General features: G+C 41.8%; 1 protein-coding gene across 1 annotated transcript in view; it reads left to right on the forward strand.

Annotated features, from left to right (window-relative positions):
* Positions 1 to 22,324, forward strand: part of LOC124794662 (transferrin) — a 189,992-nt gene that overhangs the window by 122,667 nt on the left and 45,001 nt on the right. The window contains exons 2-3 of the mRNA XM_047258233.1: positions 20,563 to 20,671; positions 20,755 to 20,888. Of these exons, the coding sequence (XP_047114189.1) occupies positions 20,563 to 20,671; positions 20,755 to 20,888 (243 nt within the window). The remainder of the gene's footprint in view (positions 1 to 20,562; positions 20,672 to 20,754; positions 20,889 to 22,324) is intronic.

Genomic DNA, 22,324 nt, shown 5'->3' on the forward strand with positions numbered 1-22,324 from the left:
ACAGCGGAATATGTTATAACCCTTTCTGGAAAATTTTTCCAGCACTCTACGTATGCCTACAAGAGAGTGCTGGATCTTTTGGACCGAAGATTCAAAAGACGGTGCATGAGCACGCGGTATATTAACGTCGTCATTACTTCATCATAATCTGGGGAACTTAAAAGAGCCTTATACAAAATTTTTTTGAATGACGTGATGAAGCCCTTCGTACAGGAGAACAAATTTATTCTGTTAATTGAGTCTTTTGGGAAGACAAACAAATCCACGATTACACGACAAGATTTTACAAGGTTAAGAGGGAGTGCAGTATTAAAATGCACTCAATTAGCGCAACTCTGCAATGTCTCTTTTTATTGTGAGATAAACAATTTGATCAAGAAATTACAAATCGGCTCTTACCTCACTGAGAGGAAAAAAAATCACGCCCCGAGAAGACTGCATCAAAATACATTCGGTTGTATGTCACCAGCTATCCTCTATCATATTTAGCAAAATGGTACATTACACTGCACTGTGCGACGAGAGCGAATATTTTATGAATGCAAATCAAGTTTGTTTTGCATAGAATCTTTAAAACAACCACGTAATTGTAAAAATGCTGCCTTTAAAGCATGTGCGACATGCCGAGCAATTTATTTTATTTTATTTTTTTATTTTTTTACGATGAATACCATCCCAGCACGTGTAAATTATCAACTATAAAATAACAGAAGTATCTGGTTTTATATACGAAGTTCTCGTGCACGCTTTATAATCCCTACCTGGAAGTTTATATGCAGTCTTAAATTTTCCTTTAACTTTTAGCACCTTTTGTGCAAATATTAATTAATACAGTATACTGAACATTATTTCGGCTTGTTTGCAGTGTAATTAACGTAAAAACTGAAGATTAAAAATTAGTTTCCGCGTATGGACTTCACCCCACGACCCTCGGATTAACGTTCTGGACTCTTTCCAATGCACCAACCGCTGTGTGGAAACGACGCTAACATAAATGGCTGAAGTCTCACCCAACCCGCGCCAAAAGTGCTATTTTCTCTAAATGTCATCTCGAGGAATTTCTTGCCATGTCTGTAACACATGCTATATCCGTTCATGAATAGTGCTGACCAGATACTGGATTGTCGCATCCGAGACATGCTCTGTGGCTGAAAGGTAAGGTTACCGGGCGGTCAGTCAAGAATCTGTACATTCCTCAAGATGTTTTGATGTTAAATGCAACATGGCGTCTTGCATTGTCAGAAGCTGGAGAGGTGAGTGTCTCGTGAAGATCTACTTCCTGTGACCTTACACCAGATAGTCTACGGACACGTTAGCGTCGTCGATCTGACCACCACAAACAGAAGCGAGACTCATCACAGAACGCAACTCTGACTCTACAACTTGCAACTGTCTGTTGTCTGTGTATTTTGTTAGCGGAAAACGTAGCATTGCATCGGAATCCAGCTTCCAATAACATTTCCCCGTCAGTTCCTGGTGATACTCTGCCTATAAATTCTGCCCCGATTTCAATTGTCATTCGTCTATTCGGCAGAGCCACGATGTCCTAGAGATGGTAAAAACCGACCGGTTAAAACCGATATCGGTATTTTAGTTCTGAATAACTGCTATTCTTGGTACTTCTTTGGTCTCGGTTGTAACAGGTGTTTTTCTTTTATTTTTTACTAATAACCGAGTAAAAATATCGAAATATTAGCTATCCATCGCAGCAGTGCTAAAATTTTTCGTTTTTAAATAAACCTTATTTTTAAAAAGGAGTAATTTTTATTCGTAAAATTTATATTGGTTCGAAATCTTGCGTTATAGTAGAAAATGGTAAAAGCGATCAGTGTTATTTAGAGCCGACAGAAACGAGCAACGAATACATGGCATAATAATTGGATGCTGAGACAATATTGTCCCTGTTGCCGTGTGTCGTGGCTTAACGTATGACTTGCAGTGCACATCATTTGCCCACATCTGCTGTATACGGTAGTTTCTCGCTGTAATCCCCGGCCCTCCAGAGCTCTAGAGTGGCACCAACCCCATCTGAAAATATTTTTACTAACTGTCGTAGCAGTGAAGTAAATTGTTGATTTGCTTTAAAAGGTTCAAGATTTTTTCTGCTATTTCTATGAAATAGTAAAAGAGGGAGGGAATTATGGTAACAGTAATAAACTAAAAACTTAAGAACAGTTCATTCACAGTTTACAATAAAAATAGAAAATAGCTGACCTTCTGCTTGAGTCTACATAATACGCCTTTATCTGCGCGTAGCCCTTGGAAACGTACAACTTAACACGAAAAATAAGAATTCTTCAACCTCAGTTTCCGCCCTTTAGCATTAACTATTCGTAATGGCCAAATAGTGGTTCGATCCCCGATTAAAACATGACTTTTTACCAGAATTTCAAAAAATTAGCATCAGAAGGAGAATTCTGGTGATTTTTTGTAGAATTCAACCACCTCTCACTTTTGGAGAAAAGCAGCGAATGGTGAACGGACTAAGTTTTCTTTATTTTCCAATTTAATATTTGATTCTGTGTGTGTCTTGAAACCGAGAGAGTCAAAATTTTTAAATCGTTCAAAAATGGTTCAAATGGCTCTGAGCACTATGGGACTCAACTTCTGAGGTCATTAGTCCCCTAGAACTTAGAACTAGTTAAACCTAACTAACATAAGGACATCACACACATCCATGCCCGAGGCAGGATTCGAACCTGCGACCGTAGCGGTCTCGCGGTTCCAGACTGCAGCGCCTAGAACCGCACGGCCACTTCGGCCGGCTTTTAAATGGTTGTCCGATTTCTACGTTTATTGCAGGAGACAATAGGAATAAAAAACCAAAAATCTCTTATTTCATAAAGCGGTTATTTTGAACGGTTTTAACTGCCAGGTTAATCAGGCGTGAAAAAAATGCTATAACCAAAGACCGGTTGTTATAGCGATAACGGGCATCCCGGATGTCATCGTGATGTAGTGCTTCTGACTCTTGTTGCCACACTGTTGGACTGAGTTCATCTCGTTACCACTTGCTCTGCAGTAATGGCACTACTGCTAGTTGTCTTCAGGCCCGCACCGAGGCCATGGGGAGATGGGCATTCGCTAGTGGCGTAGGCACAGGAGCCGCAAACAGGACTCGCGCACTGAGAGTTCCGTGCCAACTTAATATGGTGAATCACCTAAAACTTGCATAGCAAATAATCAGCTACTGGAAAGTGCTATTGATGTATGGCTTTCACGGAATGGATTGGTAGTGAGGGGCTCGTATTGTTAGCCTATCAACTGATTGTAACAATACTGAAAAGTGTATTTTTTTTTTGCAAACATACACTTTTTAAATGGAACTATGCCTATTGGCATTAACAAACTAAAAGTAGCTTAAATTAGAAACTCAGTGGTGTTTGTTGCAGGATCTTAGTGCGAGTCGTTTACGAGATGCCGTATTCTGAAAAGTTCCCACACAGACATCTGTACAACGTCTGTGGTAGCAGACACTAAAGAACAACACAAGTGCAAAGACTAGCTACGCAAGTTCTCACCAGTAACGAGGCAAATAGCCATCACAGGTTGTGTTCAAAATGACCACCGACGCCCTAAGACACGCTTCCAGCCTGGTATGGAACGTCTGCTGCACGCGTGCTAGCGTTTCAGCGGAAATGTCCGGGCAACCTGCAGTGGTACATCGTTGATTATCATCGGCCGTCTTTGTAAACATTTTCTTTCAGCTTTCCCTACAGAAAAAAAAGTCTACAGATGTCAAATCCGGAGAACGCGCCGGATAAGGTACAGGTCCTCTGCGTCCAACCCAACCATTTGAAAACAATTCGCGAAGACATGTTGTAGTACTTCGTGCACTATGGGCTGGATAGCTATCGTGTTGCTACCACAGGTTCCTTCTAGTCTGCAGAGGAACTTCGAGCATCCGTGGAAGATAGTCTGTTAGGAGGCTGCGATACTTGTGCGCTTTCAGTGCTCCGTTTATCAAAAACGGACCTATAAGCTGATGGTTGACTATTCTACACCACACGTTTACACTCCATGGACGCTGACGTTCCACCTGACGAAGGCAACAGGGATTGTTAACTGACCAACAGTGCATGTTTCGACATTTTATCTGGTCACGATTGGTAAATGTGACTTCATCACTAAACAAGATACGTGATACATCTGGAGTATCCTATTTAATATCCATGTACAGAAGTTAACACGATTCTCATAATCAATTCCATGCAACTCGTGATGGAGAGAGGTGAGTTAGGGACGGAGCCTTTGTCAGTGGAGAATGACTAAGACACTTGCCTGACTCATGTAATTTCCTCAGGAGGATCAACTGCAACAGCAGCAAGAACATTAATTTTCCTCTCTTCTGTCATCACTTGTTTCCTTCTGTTACGTTGTCTAGGTATTGCACTACCACTTTCACGTAACTTGTTGAAGAAGCAGATAAATAATTGCCGAAATGGTTGATGTCTTTTGGGGTATCTTGCCGCATACACCGTACAAGAACGAACTGCATTCTTGCTACACTCTCCATGCACCATGAGCATATCGGATTTTTCTGCATTGGTAGATCCCATCGTCCACTCAAAACTTACTGCTTGACTGTCACGCACTAACTGACTAGTAAGTCGCAAAGCACTCAAGGAACACCCAAGCACGCTGTAAGCAAACATAACAACACCGTACCTCGCAACACCGTATCTGTTGCCCTCACGAGAGCGAAGGGATCCATTCCACGACTTCCACAGTGGAACAGGGAATCGAATCTCATAACACCAGACGCAATTAACTTGCGGATCTAGAACAAGAACTGAACTTCGAACGAATATAATGTTATTGACACTCACAATTTGCTATTGTTGTATTCTTGGTTGATTGTATAATAACATTAAATGTAGAATCGGATATACTTGACAAACTTGTCTGCGAAATTTCAACTCGAACTCCTTTATCCTACATCAGTTTTTTGTTTTCCTGCTTCCTCCAACGATTATATACGACAACAGAGGGGAGTCAGCGCAAGCTATTGCCTCTGCCTTGTCGCTCGCTGCTACTGCAAAAATAATTACGTTGACCACGTGACCAGATTTTATTTTATTACAATGCAAAAGAACTCTCCAGCCCTTGACGGGAGCCGTGCGATATTGCAAACAGGTTCCTTTGTATAGCAGTCACTTGTGGCGACCTCTCTATCACATAAGTATCCCAGAACACAATGAAAAATCGCTTTCGAGCTGATGGCGAATTACCAACCATTTTCGCACGTACTGGTTGTAGTGGAAAGGTTCAAGGGGCTCTTGACTTGTTACTTCACCTGTTTCGAAAGGTTGGAAGTTTATTTTCGTTTCACTGACAAAATAGCTTTCTATGAATATGGAAAAACATAGTAATATTGAATCAGAATTAAATTTCTTTGTTCTTTAATTGGCTTTCTGAAATCACTATCACCTATATGGCCAAACGTGACGGGCAGACCAATATATTAAAAGAACTTACCGTTTTACCGTAGTTTTCTCCACAAACGGCAAATAAAAGTTCTCCAAACTAAAGTATGCAGGATGACTGGATAAAAAGCTTTGTAGTTTTGTGACAATCAACAGGTAACTCATTTGACTCAGATTTCTTGCCAACTACGCCGTCAGGTCTAGCTTGTTACTAGCGCTGTAGATTCTTGATCTGATTGTCAGATATATAGATATATAGATGTTTGTTATTGGGGGAAGAAGGAAATCTATACATGTTCCGACATTTAGCTTGTACTTAGTAGTATCTAAGAAAATCGATCTAGAAGTTTCCCACGTAGCCAGAGTGCAAACGACTGTAGCTACGCAGCGAGCCGGCCTCATGAACGATTGTTAAATGCATCATACTCGTAGTTTGGATTTGCGGACTGCTGTTCAGGTCCTACTCTCGTTTTAGAGAAAACGTTTTCCTTGTGTAAAATATTTTTCACAAATTATTGACACATAGTCAGCAAGGTTTCAGAAAATATCGTTCTTGTGAAATACAACTAGCTCTTTATACTCATGAAGTAATAAGTGCTATCGACAGGGATGTCAAATTGATTCCATATTTTTGGATTTCCAGAAGGCTTTCGACACCGTTCCTCACAAGCGTCTTCTACCCATACTGCGTGCCTACGGAGTATCGCCACAGTTGTGCGACTGGATTCGTAATTTCCTGTCAGAAAGGTCACAGTTCATAGTAATAGACGGAAAGTCATCGAGTAAAACAGAAGTAATATCCGGCGTTCCCCAAGGAAGTGTTATAGGCCCTCAATCGTTCCTGATCTATATTGACATAGGAGACAATCTGAGTAGCCGTCTTAGATTGTTTGCAGATGATGCTGTCATTTACCGTCTTGTAAAGCCATCAGATAATCAAAACGACATGCAAAATGATTTAGATAAGATATCTGTATGGTGTGAAAAGTGGCAATTGACCCTGAATAAGGAAAAGTGTCAAGTTATTCACATGAGTACTAAAAGAAATCAGCTAAATTTCGATTACGCGATAAGTCACACAAATCTGAAGGCTGTAAATTCAGCTAAATACTTAGGGATTGCAATTACAAATAACCTAAACTGGAACGACCATATAGATAATATTGCAGGTCGAGCAAACCAAAGACTGCGATTCATTGGTAGAACACTTAGAAGGTGCAACAGGTCTACTAAAGAGACTGCTTACACCACGCTTGTCCACCCTAGTCTGGAGTATTGCTGTGCGGTGTGGGGTCCGCATCAGAGGGGACTGACGGATGACATCGAAAAAGTACAAAGAAGGGCAGCTCGTTTTATATTATTGCGAAATAGTGGAGATAGTGCCACAGACGTGATACGTCAATTGGAGTGGCAATCATTAAAACAAAGGCGTTTTTCGTTGCGACGGGGTCTTCTCGTGAAATTGCAATCACCAGTTTTCTCCTCCGATTGCGAAAACATTCTGTTGGCATCCGCCTACATAGGGAGAAATGATCATCACGATAAAATAAGAGAAATCAGGGCCCGCACAGAAAAATTTATGTGCTCGTTTTTCCCGCTTGCCGTTCGAGAGTGGAACGGTAGAGAGACAGCTTGAAGGTGATTCATTGAACCCTCTGCCAGGCACTTTATTGTGAATAGCAGAGTAATCACGTAGATGTATATCGCTGGTGTAACGTAGAAGTTACGTCAAGTCAAATAGTAGACACACGAGCACCCGACCTTTAGTCCTGATCTCTTCCCACGCGATTATCACGCTTTCGGTCTCTTACAAAGGCCTTGCAAAGCCGATGATAGCTGTCGGACGAGAATGTGGAGCAGACAGTTATGGACTTTCACACAGCAGGACACGTTGTTTTACCAAACTGGTATCTTCAACCTGGTGCGTTGGTGGGATAATTTCGTCAATGCTCCCGACGATTTTTCCTGATTGCCATATCGATTCTGGACTGTACGGCCTACGAACGGAAACTTTTTTATCGCCCGTTGTAGAAAAATCGTCTTTGACGTGAACTGGCGCCAGGTGGTTGCTGGTTCACGTGGCATCCTGTGCACCTACTGCGTAGCTCGGTCAATGTTTTTTTTTTTTGACGACACTGGTATGCTTTTCGCAATGCGGGACGGAATACCTTACGCGGATCCGCTTGCGTAACGTGGCACAGTTTCTTGCTCCGTGTTCGTCCGTTTCACCAGACACTTCTTTTACGTCCATATCTATATTCCGCAGGATTGCCCCAGAGAAGTGTGATAGGACCGCTATTGTTTTGTAAAAATATGGCATTTCAGTCTCTGATCGCTATTTTTTATTTTCAATGACCGGTTTCAGATCTTCAGATCTGTTAGATAAGGTTAAAAATATGATTAACAAGAGAGATATAGTTACTGACAGAACTATCTTAGTTTACAAAAAGAAATTCTGGAGTGTATTAAATGCCAACATACCATATACTGCAGTTACAGAGTAACCTGTCAGTACAGAACTATTGGTACGCTGTCATAACCAAAATAATTTTCAATCTGTTAAAACCTTGTATCACAGTTTGGAGAATCCTGATTGGTAAAAGTAAAAAGTGCCCTCTATCTGTAAGAATTGTGCATATGTACTAACATGTTATTTTTTCGCCGTACATATTAATGGCGAACATACTTTTTAATAATAAGACAGTTTTTTAAGAAATAACAAATGAATAATCTTTTTTGAGTGGAACATGAACTGAAATAATTTACAAAAATTAAAAAATCTATAAAGAAACTTAAAAATATAATTAAAACATATACATATTCTTTCGAAAATGTGCATTTCCCCTTCTTTGTATTGATTGGTGGTGGAGAGGATTTCCCTACGTCAGAACGCACACAGCGTCACGTCAAGTCCTCTTCCGCCGCGGCCGGCCGGAGTGGCCGTGCGGTTCTAGGCGCTACAGTCTGGGGCCGAGCGACCGCTACGGTCGCAGGTTCGAATCCTGCCTCGGGCATGGATGTGTGTGATGTCCTTAGGTTAGTTAGGTTTAATTAGTTCTAAGTTCTAGGGGACTGATGACCTCAGAAGTTAAGTCCCATAGTGCTCAGAGCCATTTGAACCATTTGAGCCATCTTCCGCCGCGCTGAGGGCCGTTCCGATGCAGCTGGTTCTTGCTGGAGCGTGCTGTAAGCCTAAAACATGTCTTTAAAAATCTCATAATACCTCCTGTGCATAAAATCACTTTGCTCATTAAGTAGGAGGGCCGGGTTTTTCATTAGATGAGCGTATATTTCAATTTCTTCGAGCACGTTGAGATATAGACTTTTTGGAACTTTATGTAGCACCTCTATTTGTTCATTTATATTGCTCACTTCATGTTTACTATCCTTTACTTGCGCTCCAAATGCTGTCCGATTGATATGACGGCAATGTTCCCCGTATCGCGGCGCAAGAGGACTTGGCGTGGCGCTATATACGCTCTGACGTAAAGAAATCCTCTCCACCACCTATCAATACAAAGAAGAGGAAACCCACATTTTCGAAAAAATGGTTCAAATGGCTCTGAGCACTATGGGACTTAACATCTGAGGTTATCAGTCCCCTAGAACTTAGAACTAATTAAACCCAACTAACCTAAGGACATCACACACGTCCATGCCCGAGGCAGGATTCGAACCTGTGACCATAGTGGTCGCACATTTTCAAAATAATTTGTGTATGTTTTAATTATATTTTTAAGTTTCTTTATAAATTTTTAAATTTGTGTAAATTATTTCAGTTCATGATCAACTAAAAAAACATTATTCATATGTTATTTCTTTAAAAATTGTCTTAATATTAAAAAGTGTATTCGCACATTAACATCTAAGTGTATATGCACAATTCTTACAGATAGAGGACACTTTTTACTTTTACCAGTCAAGTTTCTCCAAACTGTGATATAAGGTTTAAACAGATTAAAAATTACTTTAGTTATGACAGCGAACCAACAGTTCTGTACTGACAGGTTACTCTGTAACTGCAATATACGGTACGTTGTCATTTAATACATTCCAAAATTTCTTTTTGTAAACTAAGATAGTTCTGTCAGTAACTATACCTCTCTTGTTAATCTTATTTTTAACTTTATCTAAGAGATCTGAAGATGGGCAGCTAGCCTGAAACCGGTCATTGAAAATAAAAAAATAGCGATCAAAGACTGAAATGCCATATTTTTATTAAAAGAACGATCACAGCAATCCCAATAACACAATCATGTCTAGTTTTGATAAGCTATTGTTTTGTATGGATATAAATGATCTGGCGGACAGATTGGGCAGCATTCTGTGGTTGTTTGAGGATGATACTGTGGCGTACGGAAAGGTGTCGAAGGTGAGTGATTGATGATAGAAGATGACTTAGACACACTTTCTCTTTAGTGTGATGAATGGCAACTAGTTCGACATGTAGAAAAAAGCAAGTCAATACAGATGGGTAGAAAGAACAAACCTGTGATTTTAGGATACGGTGCTACTAGTGTCTTGGGTGACAGTCAAGTCGTTTAAACATCCAGGCGCAACGTTGCAAAGTGATATGAAATAGAACGAGCATCTGAGAACTGTGGCAGGGAAGGCGAATGCTCGACTTCTGTTGATTCGTAGAATCTTAGAAAACAGTGGTTCACCGCATTTAGGACGATGGTGCTACCTGTTTTCGAATACTGCTCTAGTATTTGGGATCTGTGCCAGATCAGATTGAAGGAAGGCATCGAAGCAATTCAGAGGCGGACTGCTAGATTTGTGATCAGTAGGTTCGTGCAACACAAGGTATGGAGATGATTTGGGAACTCAAATGAGAATCCATGGAGGGGAGGCGACGTTCTTTTCGAGAAACACTATTTAGAAAATTTAGAGAACAGGCATTTGTAGCCGATTGCAGAACAATCCTATTGCCACCAACATACATTTCGCGTAAAGACCACGAAGATAAGCTACGAGAAATTAGAGCTCATACAGAGGCAAAGATACAATCGTTTTACCCTCACTCTGTGTGCGAGCGGAACAGGAAGGCAAACAACTAGTAGTGGTACAGGGTGCCGTGCACCACACACCGTACGGTGGCTTGCAGAGTACGTATTTAGACGTAGATGTAGAAACCACTGTGAACAGCATGACAGAGAGTGACTTCCATTGTACCGATTAGTAGGGCTTTTTCCAATTTCATTTACATGTGGAGCGTGGGATGATTGCTTAAACGCATTGATGTGCACTTCAGTTAATCTAATCTTGTATTCGAGAACCCCACGCGAGCAATATATCGGACTTGTATCACATTCTTGCGATCTTAACTTGATGCTGCTTCATGAAAGCATCTGCTAGGTTTTTTAGCACCTGCATGATGCTTTCTTGTGGCTCAAACAAACGTATCACAATTCGTGCTTCCCTTCTTTGTATAAGTTCAGTATCGCCTCTCTCAGGCCACACAAACTTGAGCAATATTCTAGCATAGATCACAGGGCAGTTTTGTAAGCAACGTCCTTCGTAGACAGAATGCATTTCGCTAGTATTCTACCAAAGAACTATTGGGGTCCAGTACCATATTCCCGCAGTCATCAGGACACAGTGTTGAGGTCCTAATTATGCTCGAGAGAACCAAGAAAATATTATTGTCAATAACACATTCATTAGGCAGAAATAAAGTTTGTCTTCCAAAGCGCTGTGCCACAACCAGGCCGGTAAATTAGCGCCTCGTCAGCAGTAGAAACACCTCGTCGGCAGTAGAAAACAGGCGTGAGTTCATCTCGAAGTATCGCCAGCACAGTGAAGCTTCAGGTAGTGGCTGCAACGTCACGACGGGGCCGTTGACCCGCCGATTCCAGCGGCCTCCAGTTCCCTGTATCAATCTGCAAAGTGCTCTCGTGGACGTTGAAGATTTACACTCACGAGTCTCACCCCAGGTCCACCTGAAGTACTCGCTGGCTCGCAGGGCTCAACGCTCGGCCCCCATTGAGGAGACAGGAGCCAGCATACATCCGTGTCTGCCACAGGAACAGGATGAGTAGTAACAGCTCCCACCCATTCGAACACGGATGATGGACGGCGTCCAGATCATGCAGTTCAGTCTCCAGCAGATCTGCTGGGTGATCGTGGCCTCCACGACCCATAAGTGTAGCACTCATCGCTCAGCAATAACCCATTTGTTAACAGGAGTGGGATATTTATATTGGCGCTTCCAGTGCGGTCAGCTGCGGTGGGGATGGCTATGATATCGTGTGTCCTGATTTTTCAAATCAAATGGTTCAAAAAGGCTCTAAGCACTATGGGACTTAATATCTGAGGTCATCAGTCCCCTAGACTTAGAACTACTTAAACCGAACTATCCTAAAGACATCACACACACCCGTGCCTGAGGCAGGATTCGAACCTGCGACCGTAGCAGCAGCGCGATTCCAGACAAGCGCCTAGAACCGCTCGACCACAGCGGCCGGCCCTGGTTTTTCCTTCGGTATCAGCTCTCCTAGTGACTTCAGACTTTCACAACTTCACCTTTGAGAGGCTCTTTTCTGCTGGCCCGAAACCTGAATACTTAAAGTTGCGCTGTACCTAGTCTTGTCTTTCTTACGAAACTCTGCTTTGTCACTAGTATAACGATATGACCGGCTTCCATGATGTCATTGTGCTTCACTCGCAGACCTGGGCACTCGGTCATTCCCCTCCCCCTGCTGCGACAACTTCCGTGTTTGCCGCAACTCGCTTAGCATTTCCCCCTAGCTGGCAGTCTACTGGTCATTGACTCAGGCAGTTCACCTTCCGGGAGCAGCCAAGGTAGAACTTGGACGAATTTTTGGCGTCTGCCGGGGATACTAACAGAACCGAAGTCTGCTACCTGCTTTGCATACAACTGTGCCTATGTAATCTTTCCATTCCATATCCCTGCACATTGCTACACCCGGGTATTTGTATTAGCTGACAGATTTCATTTGTGACTCATTGACATTGTAGTCATAGAATACTACATTTTTCGCTTTTTGAAGTGCAATATTTTTCCTTTATGAACATTGGAAGCAAGTTTTTGACTTGACTGAATGTTTATTCACATAACAGCGTTGTCTGCGAAAAATCTGAAGTTACCATTAACATTGTCTCTCAGGTCATTAATACATAAGACGAATAGCGAGGATCCCTAAACCCTTTCCTGGGCCACACCTGAAGTCACTTTACATCTGTTGAAGTCTCTCCATTCAAGGTAACACGCTGCGTCCTCCCTACTATTAAAGCCTCAATCAAGTCACAAATTTCGCTTGATATCCCATACGATCGTACTTTCGATAATAAGCGTAGTTATGGTACTGTCAAACGCTTTGTGGAAGTACTGTGTCTGACTGACCGACTGCCTTGATCCGTAGGTTTCAGGGCGTTGCTTCAGAAAAGCGCGAGGTAGGTTTCCCAAGGCCGATATTTTTCGGAATCAGTTCTGGTTGGCGTGGAGTAGGTCATTCTATTTGAGATACCTCATTACGTTTGAGCTCAGAATCTACATCACTGAAAGGCTAAGGCTGCGGTCACAGTGGCACCGGTGGATTCTGCCGACGACCGACATCACCGATCTTTACAAATCAGTACGCCAGTACGTGTGCGTCCACATTGCAGCCGATCTTATCGCCCGATCCTACACCCTTCGAACGACGATCGGTGAAATTCAGATCCGTTTGTTCTCTTAGATCGAATTGCCCGACATTCTCATACGAAATATGGACTGTGAGAAACTAATAAGCATAGCGCAGGAAAGGAAGAGTTCATGACATCGAGAATGGGCAATATCATATCGGGATAAAATTAGAAGGATGACGTATCTTAGCTTAAAGCTACTGTAGATCTTTTTTGGGTTGTGGTAGTTGGGCATTAGATGTCTATTTTTATGCCAATAGGATGGTGATTCCGTTACGAGGTGGTTTGCAGATGTGGTGAAGGCCTAGGTGTTTCCACTTTTCAGTGCTTAAGGTTATCAGAGTATCTTATCCTAAAATTCATGTTCTCTCTCACATGTGTGCTGAATGACAGACATTTCAGATTAAGGGACATATGTGTATTTTGTTGAACTGTATTTTAAGTTGTGCTCCTCAATATCACCACGAATCATCTCGAGTAGGTAACAGAACGTTTCTCTCTTGATGTAATATATTCGTGAAACTTGTCTGGTTCTTCCAATAACTGAGCTACCCAACCTCCTCCATCCCGCCATAAACTGACGGAAGAGAACGGACGCACTGCGACCAAGCTGTCGGTGGAAGTCAGCGGGCGACCTCCATAGCGACGACGTCTGGCGACTGTTACCAGTACCAATGTGAACTCAGCCTAAGATGGTGCACGCTACCAGTTCCTAGTTGCCTATTTAACGGTTTCTGATTTTCAGTATTTCGTGTACTTATCGGCAAAGTTGAAAAATTTTAAGCGATTATCATCATCTACACATTAATAGTTACGTTCTTACGTTAAAGGGCTTACGCAATTAAGATAACGGTCCAGTCGTATTAATGTGACCACCGCTTATGTTCAATGTCTACGTGCAATAACCACTCGCAGACGGCAGATGGCAGCACTAGCAGTGGAGGATACATAAAGAGTATCGGGGGGGGAGGGGGGGAGATGTGGAAAACAGACTTACTCGTTATTATGCAGAGAGAAGCGATTACTCTGACGCCCAAACGGGCATGACCATTGGTTTTTGGGCCAAAGGTGGAAGTACTTTCGAAACGGGTAAGTTTGTAAAGAAACGGATAAGTTTGTAAATTGTTCATATGCCGCCACGGTTAAAGTATACCGCACATGGCAAAATTGTGCTATCCAAAGCCGGCGCCGAGGTAACTGTGGTGCTCCCTCTTACTAATCGGCCTATCCTGCTTGCAGTATAAAATATGACCGTGGATCGCGTGTAGACCCTTCTGATGGAAAGTCTACTAAAAATAAAAAGTGATTAAAGTGAACAGGGCTATAATTTGGCATATGAAAGTTATTTTGTGCATTCACTCACGAACAACACTGGACAGAGAAGGGGTACCACTGATCAATGATCCAAAAGTTACGCTAATGAACGCAAAGGACACTAATTTTAAGTGAGTACGTAATGATAAAGAAAACTGAGAAGTCACTCTTGCGTTATGTTTGGCATTAAATTTTGAAAAAGGCAATCGAGTAATGATTTGAAAATATGTAATTAAATTGTATGTTAGTATTGAACTGAGAAGTCATTCTTACGTTATGTTTGGCATTAAATTTTGAAAAAGGCAATCGAGTAATGATTTGAAAATATGTAATTAAACTGTATGTTAGTACTGAACTACGTTACGTGAACAATGACTTTCAGTGACCTCAACACAACGTCATCAAAGAAATTTAGAAAAAAAGCAAGCACTTTTTACTTTGCCGTTACTTATTTTGCAAATTGGATTTCATATTATTGTCTGAACAATTGAGCATTTTTTACTGACTTGAACAGAATTAAACACTAGAATACGTACCAAACCAAACAGCCATGTGCTCCAAGCTATATGTAAAATAAATAAAACTTCTGCACTCTTAATTTGTGCATTTCTTTAGATTTGAATTTTTTTTTCCAGTGATTGATTCTCAAACTTGAAAAATTAAATTGCTTTACTTTAGTCATATACTGAAACCTCTGTTGTACAACAGTTAATTGAAAGTAGACTGAGGCTAAAATTCTTAAAAGTGAAATTATTCCTTAATAAACTGGCTGTAACTATTCAGTTTGTTTCTTATGACACTCAGGTAGCATATAAGGAAAAAAAGGAACAAGGATCCTGCTTGGTAACAATGTCTGGGGTCAATGAGGACACAATCGCCCTGAGTTTAACTGATTATTATTTTAAAAAATTTTATCAATCAAATCACATTCAGTTGTGCAGCTGAGTTGCTGTTAATAATTTCTACCAATGAACAGTCTTACCTCAGTGCTGTGCATACGACGAAACTCGGAGCCAGCGAGGAAACTGTGTTGCTGGAACTGCTGCTGTTGTTGAAGACGGTAGCATCTTGCGGAGCCACGGCTAATTACAGGAACGGGCAATCGTAATTAATACAGCTTCTTCCGCCCGTCCACTGTCCGTACTCCTGCTACTAGACATCTGGCAGGCGCGTACATGATGCCGCCGAAAATTGTGGTCTCTACCGCGAGAGCGTTGTCACCACACTTCCGCACGCTACAAGCGCTGCAACCCGTCCCCTCTTTCCACGCGCGCTCCGCGCAACAACTCCCTACCCAAAGACTGTACAACGCAAAAGCACTGCTATTATCGTTGCTAGTCGATGCAAATAACAGTTCCTTTGGCTTTTTCCCAGAGCTTATAAGTTTCACAGTAAGACACAGATAAATACAATGAAACGTCAACAGGCTTCTACCTAAATTTACACATACAGTGAAGCAATGCCCTTACTTATTAAAAGAAAGCATTTAAATTACAAATATTTACATACAATTCAGAAAAAAAGTTATATATCGATAGAGGTCCATGCATCCTACATTTTCGGTGTTACACACGGGCCGTTAGATAACATCGGTGAACGGCGGCTGTAGAGATATGTACGAGCCGAATAGACATGCAACTGTTGAGCGGCTGACCGCCCACATGAACCAAGAGGCTTCCAACAGTATCGAGCGAGGTGACGCGGTGGTTAGCACACTGGACTAGCATTCGGGAGGACGACGGTTCAAACCCCCGTCCGCCCATCCTGGATTTAGGTCTTCCGTGATTTCCCTAAACCGCTTCAGATAAATGCTGCGATGGTCTCTTTGAAAGGGCACGGCCGATTTCCTTCCCCGTCCTTCCCTAATCCGAGCTTGTGCTCCATCTCTAATGACCTCGTTGTCGACGGGACGTTAAACATTAAACCTCCTGCTTCCAACAGCATCTCCTCAACGACTATGCATCCGCCGGGCTGAAGCTGAAGGAACAGAACAACAGATCGACGCAAAAGAGCATAGTGCCGCTAGAAATTTTTAAAATCTTACAATAAGCCTGACTGGTTTCCGCAGTGAAATACTGCGATCTCTACAGTTAATAAAAGCTGTCGCCACTTAAATCGATGGACAACGTTGGGAACCATACTTTGTTCTCGAACTATTTGGTTGATCCATAAGTTCTTGGAGTTCTTTCAAAAGTTCAACAAACACAACAAAGACTTTGGTCATCAATACTATATTTTCCTTCACTATTTACAACAGTCTGCCATCGTTGGGATACATTTTGTATTCCGCGACTCTAGAAATCACGTGATTTTGAGGCAAAGAACCCGTCTTGCGTTAGGTTCGAAGCGCATTTTTATCCGGAAAGAAAGTTCCTTGAAGGTTTTCGATAGAGAGCGGAAAAGATGAAAATTTTAGGGCGTAAGGTAGGGCGAATAAGGTGGGTGCGGAATGACTTACCAACTGACATACTGTATAGTGTTTGTTGTCAGTGTTGCAGAATGCGGGCGGGCGTTATCGTGGAGCAGCATCTTGTTGACCGTTGTTCTTGGATTGTGTCCGCAAGACGTCTTAGTTGCTGACACTGAATGTCGTAGCGCGCAACAACGGCGCTGCTCCACTAGATGCATAACATTATCTTTTGTGGGTGCGGGGATTTTCTGCTTTGTTTGGACTCAATCATTCTTTTCTTTTACTTACGTTAGCATAAAGACGTCAATCTCGTCGCCAGTGACGGCCAGGATTGGAATGGTCAGTGTTGTTCACGAGCCAACTGATGACGGGCAAGCGGAGATGCACGTATGGCCAGCCGCTTATTTCTGTGATTTTGGCTTAGAGCATACGGTACCCATACGCCCGATTTTCTAACCTTCCCCATTGCATGTCAATGTTGCACGATGGTGAAATGACCGCAGTTCATCACATTTGCCAGTTCTCGATTACACTGACGTTAATCACTGTGCGTTAATGTTTTTAAACGATCATCATTGAACCCCGAAGGTCTTCCTGAACGTGGAGAGCCGCTACTGTCGAAACAATTCTCCTTAAAACGAGAAAGCCCTTTCTTGCCGTGCTCTGTCCAGTGGCATTATCCCCATACACAGCGCTAATGTTTTTGGCTGCCTCCGCTGCTGTCATTCCTTCGTTGAACTCAAACAGAAGAATATGTCGGAAATGTCCCGATTTCTCCACTTGGCACTTCATTTACTAGCGTCCACAGCTCCATTCATTATCTCCGAATGACAAAAAGACAACACGTAAACTCAGATAGCAACAGTGAACAATAAACAAAAAAGACATCAATGAATAAACCCGTAGCAGCCGAAATACCAACACGCAAAACAAAAACGCCATGAATTTATGCACCAACCCAATGCCTATAGTGCCGTATACGAACTTTACGAGAAGATAACCAGACCCAGATACGGCGATCTGCATGTTACAAACTAAGTAACTGAATGCGTTTTCGCCGTCGGTATATGCTACTGGGTCCACCTGTCCTACAGGGCTTCTACTGTTATGTATCAAAAAATGAACGCAGATTAGCCGATTGGGAAATTCGTTGAATGTCAACGAAATAGCAGTCCTCCTCGCATTCCGCGCCAAGTTCGGTAGTCTACATCAGTAACTAAGCAATTATGTTTCGTCGCCACACGCCTCTGCCGCCCCCTCTCCCCCCCTCCCCTCTATTAGTTTGTTGAAACTCAACAATGTGACGTAGCAGAACCATTCAAAATATGGAATTCGAATCAGCATCTCATGATAGCGTGCAAGCTCGTGGTAGTGCGGTAGCGTTCTCGCTTCCGCGCCCGGGTTCCCGGGTTCGATTCCCGGCGGGGTCAGGGATTTTCTCTGCCTCGTGATGACTGGGTGTTGTGTGATGTCCTTAGGTTAGTTAGGTTTAAGTAGTTCTAAGTTCTAGGGGACTGATGACCATAGATGTTAAGTCCCATAGTGCTCAGAGCCATTTGAACCATTTGATAGCGTGCAACAACATCAGATTCTTATCGAAATCATTCTGCTGCACCAATTACTTCTGTAGAGAATAAAGTCAGTTTAGCAAGACAGATTTGGGTGAGCAATGAATCCTTATACATCCAGTTATTAGCGTGGACTTGTATAAATGTTTTTGTCGATGATAGATGAAAAACTTTCAGTTTTGCAGATGGGTGCACACTGAAAGCAGTCTTCTGAGGAGACTGGTTCACACCTCGTTCCAGTTATCCTATAGCTACATGGTTGTTCATAACTCAGAGAGGATGTTATGATAGTTCTTTCAGTATGGCCACTTTTTTACTATTTCCTAGTCAAAACTGAACAGCTTTCTAAATGGTTTAAATGGATCTGAGCACTATGGGACTTAACATCTGAGGTCATCAGTCCCCTAGAACTTAGAACTACTTAAACCTAACTAATCTAAAGACATCACACACATCCATGCCCGAGGCAGGATTCGAACCTGCGACCGTAGCGGTCGCGCGGTTTCAGGCTGTAGCGCCTAGAACCGCTCGGCCACTGCGGCAACTTTCTAATTCATTCATCCATCGTGTTCGACATATCCCATAAAGCCAAATGTTAAAGGATGTGGAACACGCCAAGGAATACATCAACATTAAACAAATGAGATGTACACTGCATTAACACCATACAACATAGTAAATATGAAGGAAAGCCACTGTTTTGCAGAAAATTTCCTCAGTTATGTTAAATAACTGGTGCTAATTTGTTATTAGTAGCTTAATATTTACTTGATAACATAATTGTCTTTACTTCAACAAAAAATAATTATCTACGTCTGTAGAAATGGCGTCATATTTATGAGACACTAACAACTACCATCCAACTTTACAATGAATACATCTCTTTGCCATGTAGCTAACAGGAATTTTCTGCCCTTGAATCTAGATAATCAGGTATTTTATAACATGAGTGACTAATTAGGTATTTTCACTACTGAAGCCATACCGTATATTAGACGGCGGCACATTCTCCATTTACTTTGACAGTTCATCGAATTAACTGTTGAAGTTTCTGGTGTAACACCAACTCTGGAGGGTTTTATGTTTTGGCACATTCGCATTGCTAATTGATCTTTGCGTCGCCTCATAAGTGATTCCACAAAATTACGACCAGGGAGATTATTCGTAAACCTTCTCGCTTCCTTCCCCCTTCTGTCCAGATAATCCTTTACTAGAAGTCTTGAGGTTCTAAAGTCAAAGGATAGCCCTATTCGCTGCATATTTTCAATCCGTCTACAAACAGCTTCTCTTCTTCAAAAGAAAAGGCAGTTTGTCCACCCCGAGGTTTAACGTTGGCACCTCTTTTTAGGTGTCTGTATAGTACGCTACAATGAATCCCATGTTTTTCAGCTGCTTCCCGCAAGCAAACTCCCGATTTGATGTCAGAGAGGGCATTGTTCATACGATTAGGTCTGTGTTTTTTGTATCCACCTCCTGTGATAGGTTTGTATTTCAGTGGCATATTTGAACAGCAACTCTGAAACAAGGAAAATATGTTAGTTGTGCATGTAACATAACTAGAGAACTATATGGTATTAATATGGCATACTAATAGATTTTTTTAGATTTTGGTATTGTGGGGTGGATAGAAACACGCCGCAAAGTTTATAAACATAACCCAAATAATTTGAAAACTCACAGATCTGATTTCATTGAAAGTGAAACAAAATCCAGCCCTTACTGTTTTATATAAATGTTATACCTAGTACTTACAATGCCAGTAACTATCATACATAGAATACATGTTTACTTACCAGAGAAGTTCAAAGTAGGTAGGAAAACAACTGAAAAACTATCGATACAGACACAAGGATAAACATCAACCTCCAATGCTGCCAACGCAACAAAACATAATTTCCTTGCAATTCTATACTACCTTATAGTATTTAAAGTAATTGTGTACATGAAGTTTTGTTTCTATTCACCCTGCTGTTTCTATTCACACCGTTTTACGGTAGTGAAAAAGAAAAAGTCTGCTTTAGTTCACGTCACTTATCCATTATCAGGCAATGTATTATTGCTACTCGGGTCTAATTCTCGTCTTCTGTCCGTTTCTCTAGCCTAAGGCACTCATATCTGAGACTGAAAGAGTAGCAAGTTAAAATGTGTTATTATAGTGGTAGCAGTGGGTTAAAGTGTCACCTTCATTGTGTTTCAGATCGAATGTGTGTGGTGGAAGGACCTAGCGGCGATACAAGAGCAAAGAAATACTGTCAGCTTCTTGAAGACGGCCAGAGCAAAGCAAAATGTGTGCTTGGTAACAGCAGGTACACACAAATTTAATAAATGTATCAAATTTGAAAAGTATTGTTAGCTGCAACGTAGACTGTATGACATCGTCTTTTTTCAGAGTGGATTGTTTAAGATTAGTGTCAGAAAACAGAGCTGACTTCACTGTCCTGGATGCTGAGACCATTCAAGCAGCAATTACCTCAAAAATTAGAGATATAGGTGTCACAAATGAGCTGCGATACTTTCGAAAACGTAAGTACTGACGTCTATGGTTGGCAAGTAAAGCCTCTCCAATCGTACCAAAATTTACAAACAGTTCTTTGTGTCAATGTTTAACATTGCCCATTCCATACAAAGAGTAATGAAATCAATAGGAACGCTTCAAAAAAAAGATGGATTACTCACAACTCACACTATCTGATTGTTCATTTTCTGATCTTTGCATTTCGTTATTTGCCGGTGTTGTATGTCTTGACTGACTTCGGTTGACCTCATTAATCATATATTTTTACATTTCTTGGAAAACACAGCTTCGTATGCATCTAACATTATCAAACCTAGTGCAGTCATTACGTCATTGTACTGGACTAGGATAGCTGTGGAATTTAAAATGCCCATATAGTGTTGTCTTAACTTTGAAAGTAAGCACAGAGTACCTGAGGACTGTTCAAACTGTATTAATCTTTCTGAATCATCATTGTTAAAATGTGTACAACTTTGCTTCCGGCGTTTGCCGATAGGTGGCAACAACGGTAAGCAGCAGTCGAAAGAAACAGATCGCAAACGTCAGGCAGTTAGCTTGGACCTCGGTCAATATAACCTCATTCAAACGTTAGTCGATTTGTGTCTGCATCATAAAGTTGAACTTGATTGAAAATGTCACGTTACGAGCCTAATTCTCGTCATTTGCGGGAGGCATTACTGTTTTGCTTCAATATGAGAAAAACAGCAGCTGAGACTAATCGAATGCTATCAGATACGTTTGGTGAGGACGCTGTTAGTGAAACAACGTGTCGTGAGGGATTTCAACGCTTCAAGAACGGTGATTTTAACGTCGTAGACCGCCATAGTGGTGAAAGAGAGAATGTTTTCGAAGATGCAGAATTGGAGACATTGCTGAGTGAAGACTCGCTTCAAACTCAAGAAGAATTGACACGATTAGCGGGAGTGACACAGCAAGCCATTTCAAAACGTCCCAAGGCTATGGGCAACATTCAGAAAGAAGGAACTTGGGTTCCGTGTGAGCTGAAACCAAGAGACGTTGAACGGCGTTTGTGTGTTTCTGAACAGTTGCTTCAGAGGCAAAAACGGAAGGGATTTCTGCATCGCATTATGATCGAGGACAAAAAATGGGTTCATTATGATAACCCAAAACGCAAAAAAATCATGAGGATATCCCGGCCCTGCTGGACGTCGGCGGCCAAACCGAATATCACGGTTCCAAGATCATGCTCTGCATTTGGTGCGACCAGCTTTCGGCATCGTGTACTATGAGGTGTTAAAACAAGTGAAACAATCACAGGTGCTCGTTATCGAAGGCAATTAATGCGTTTGAGCAGAGAATTAAAAGAGAAACGGCCGCAATACAGCGAGAGGCACGATAAAGTGATTTTGCAGCACGACAACGCTCGATCCCCCGTTGCAAAAGAGGTCAAAAGGACTTGGAAACGTTAAACTGGGAAGCTCTA

The sequence above is a fragment of the Schistocerca piceifrons genome, chromosome 1 (assembly GCF_021461385.2).
Source record: "Schistocerca piceifrons isolate TAMUIC-IGC-003096 chromosome 1, iqSchPice1.1, whole genome shotgun sequence".
NCBI lineage: Eukaryota > Metazoa > Arthropoda > Insecta > Orthoptera > Acrididae > Schistocerca > Schistocerca piceifrons.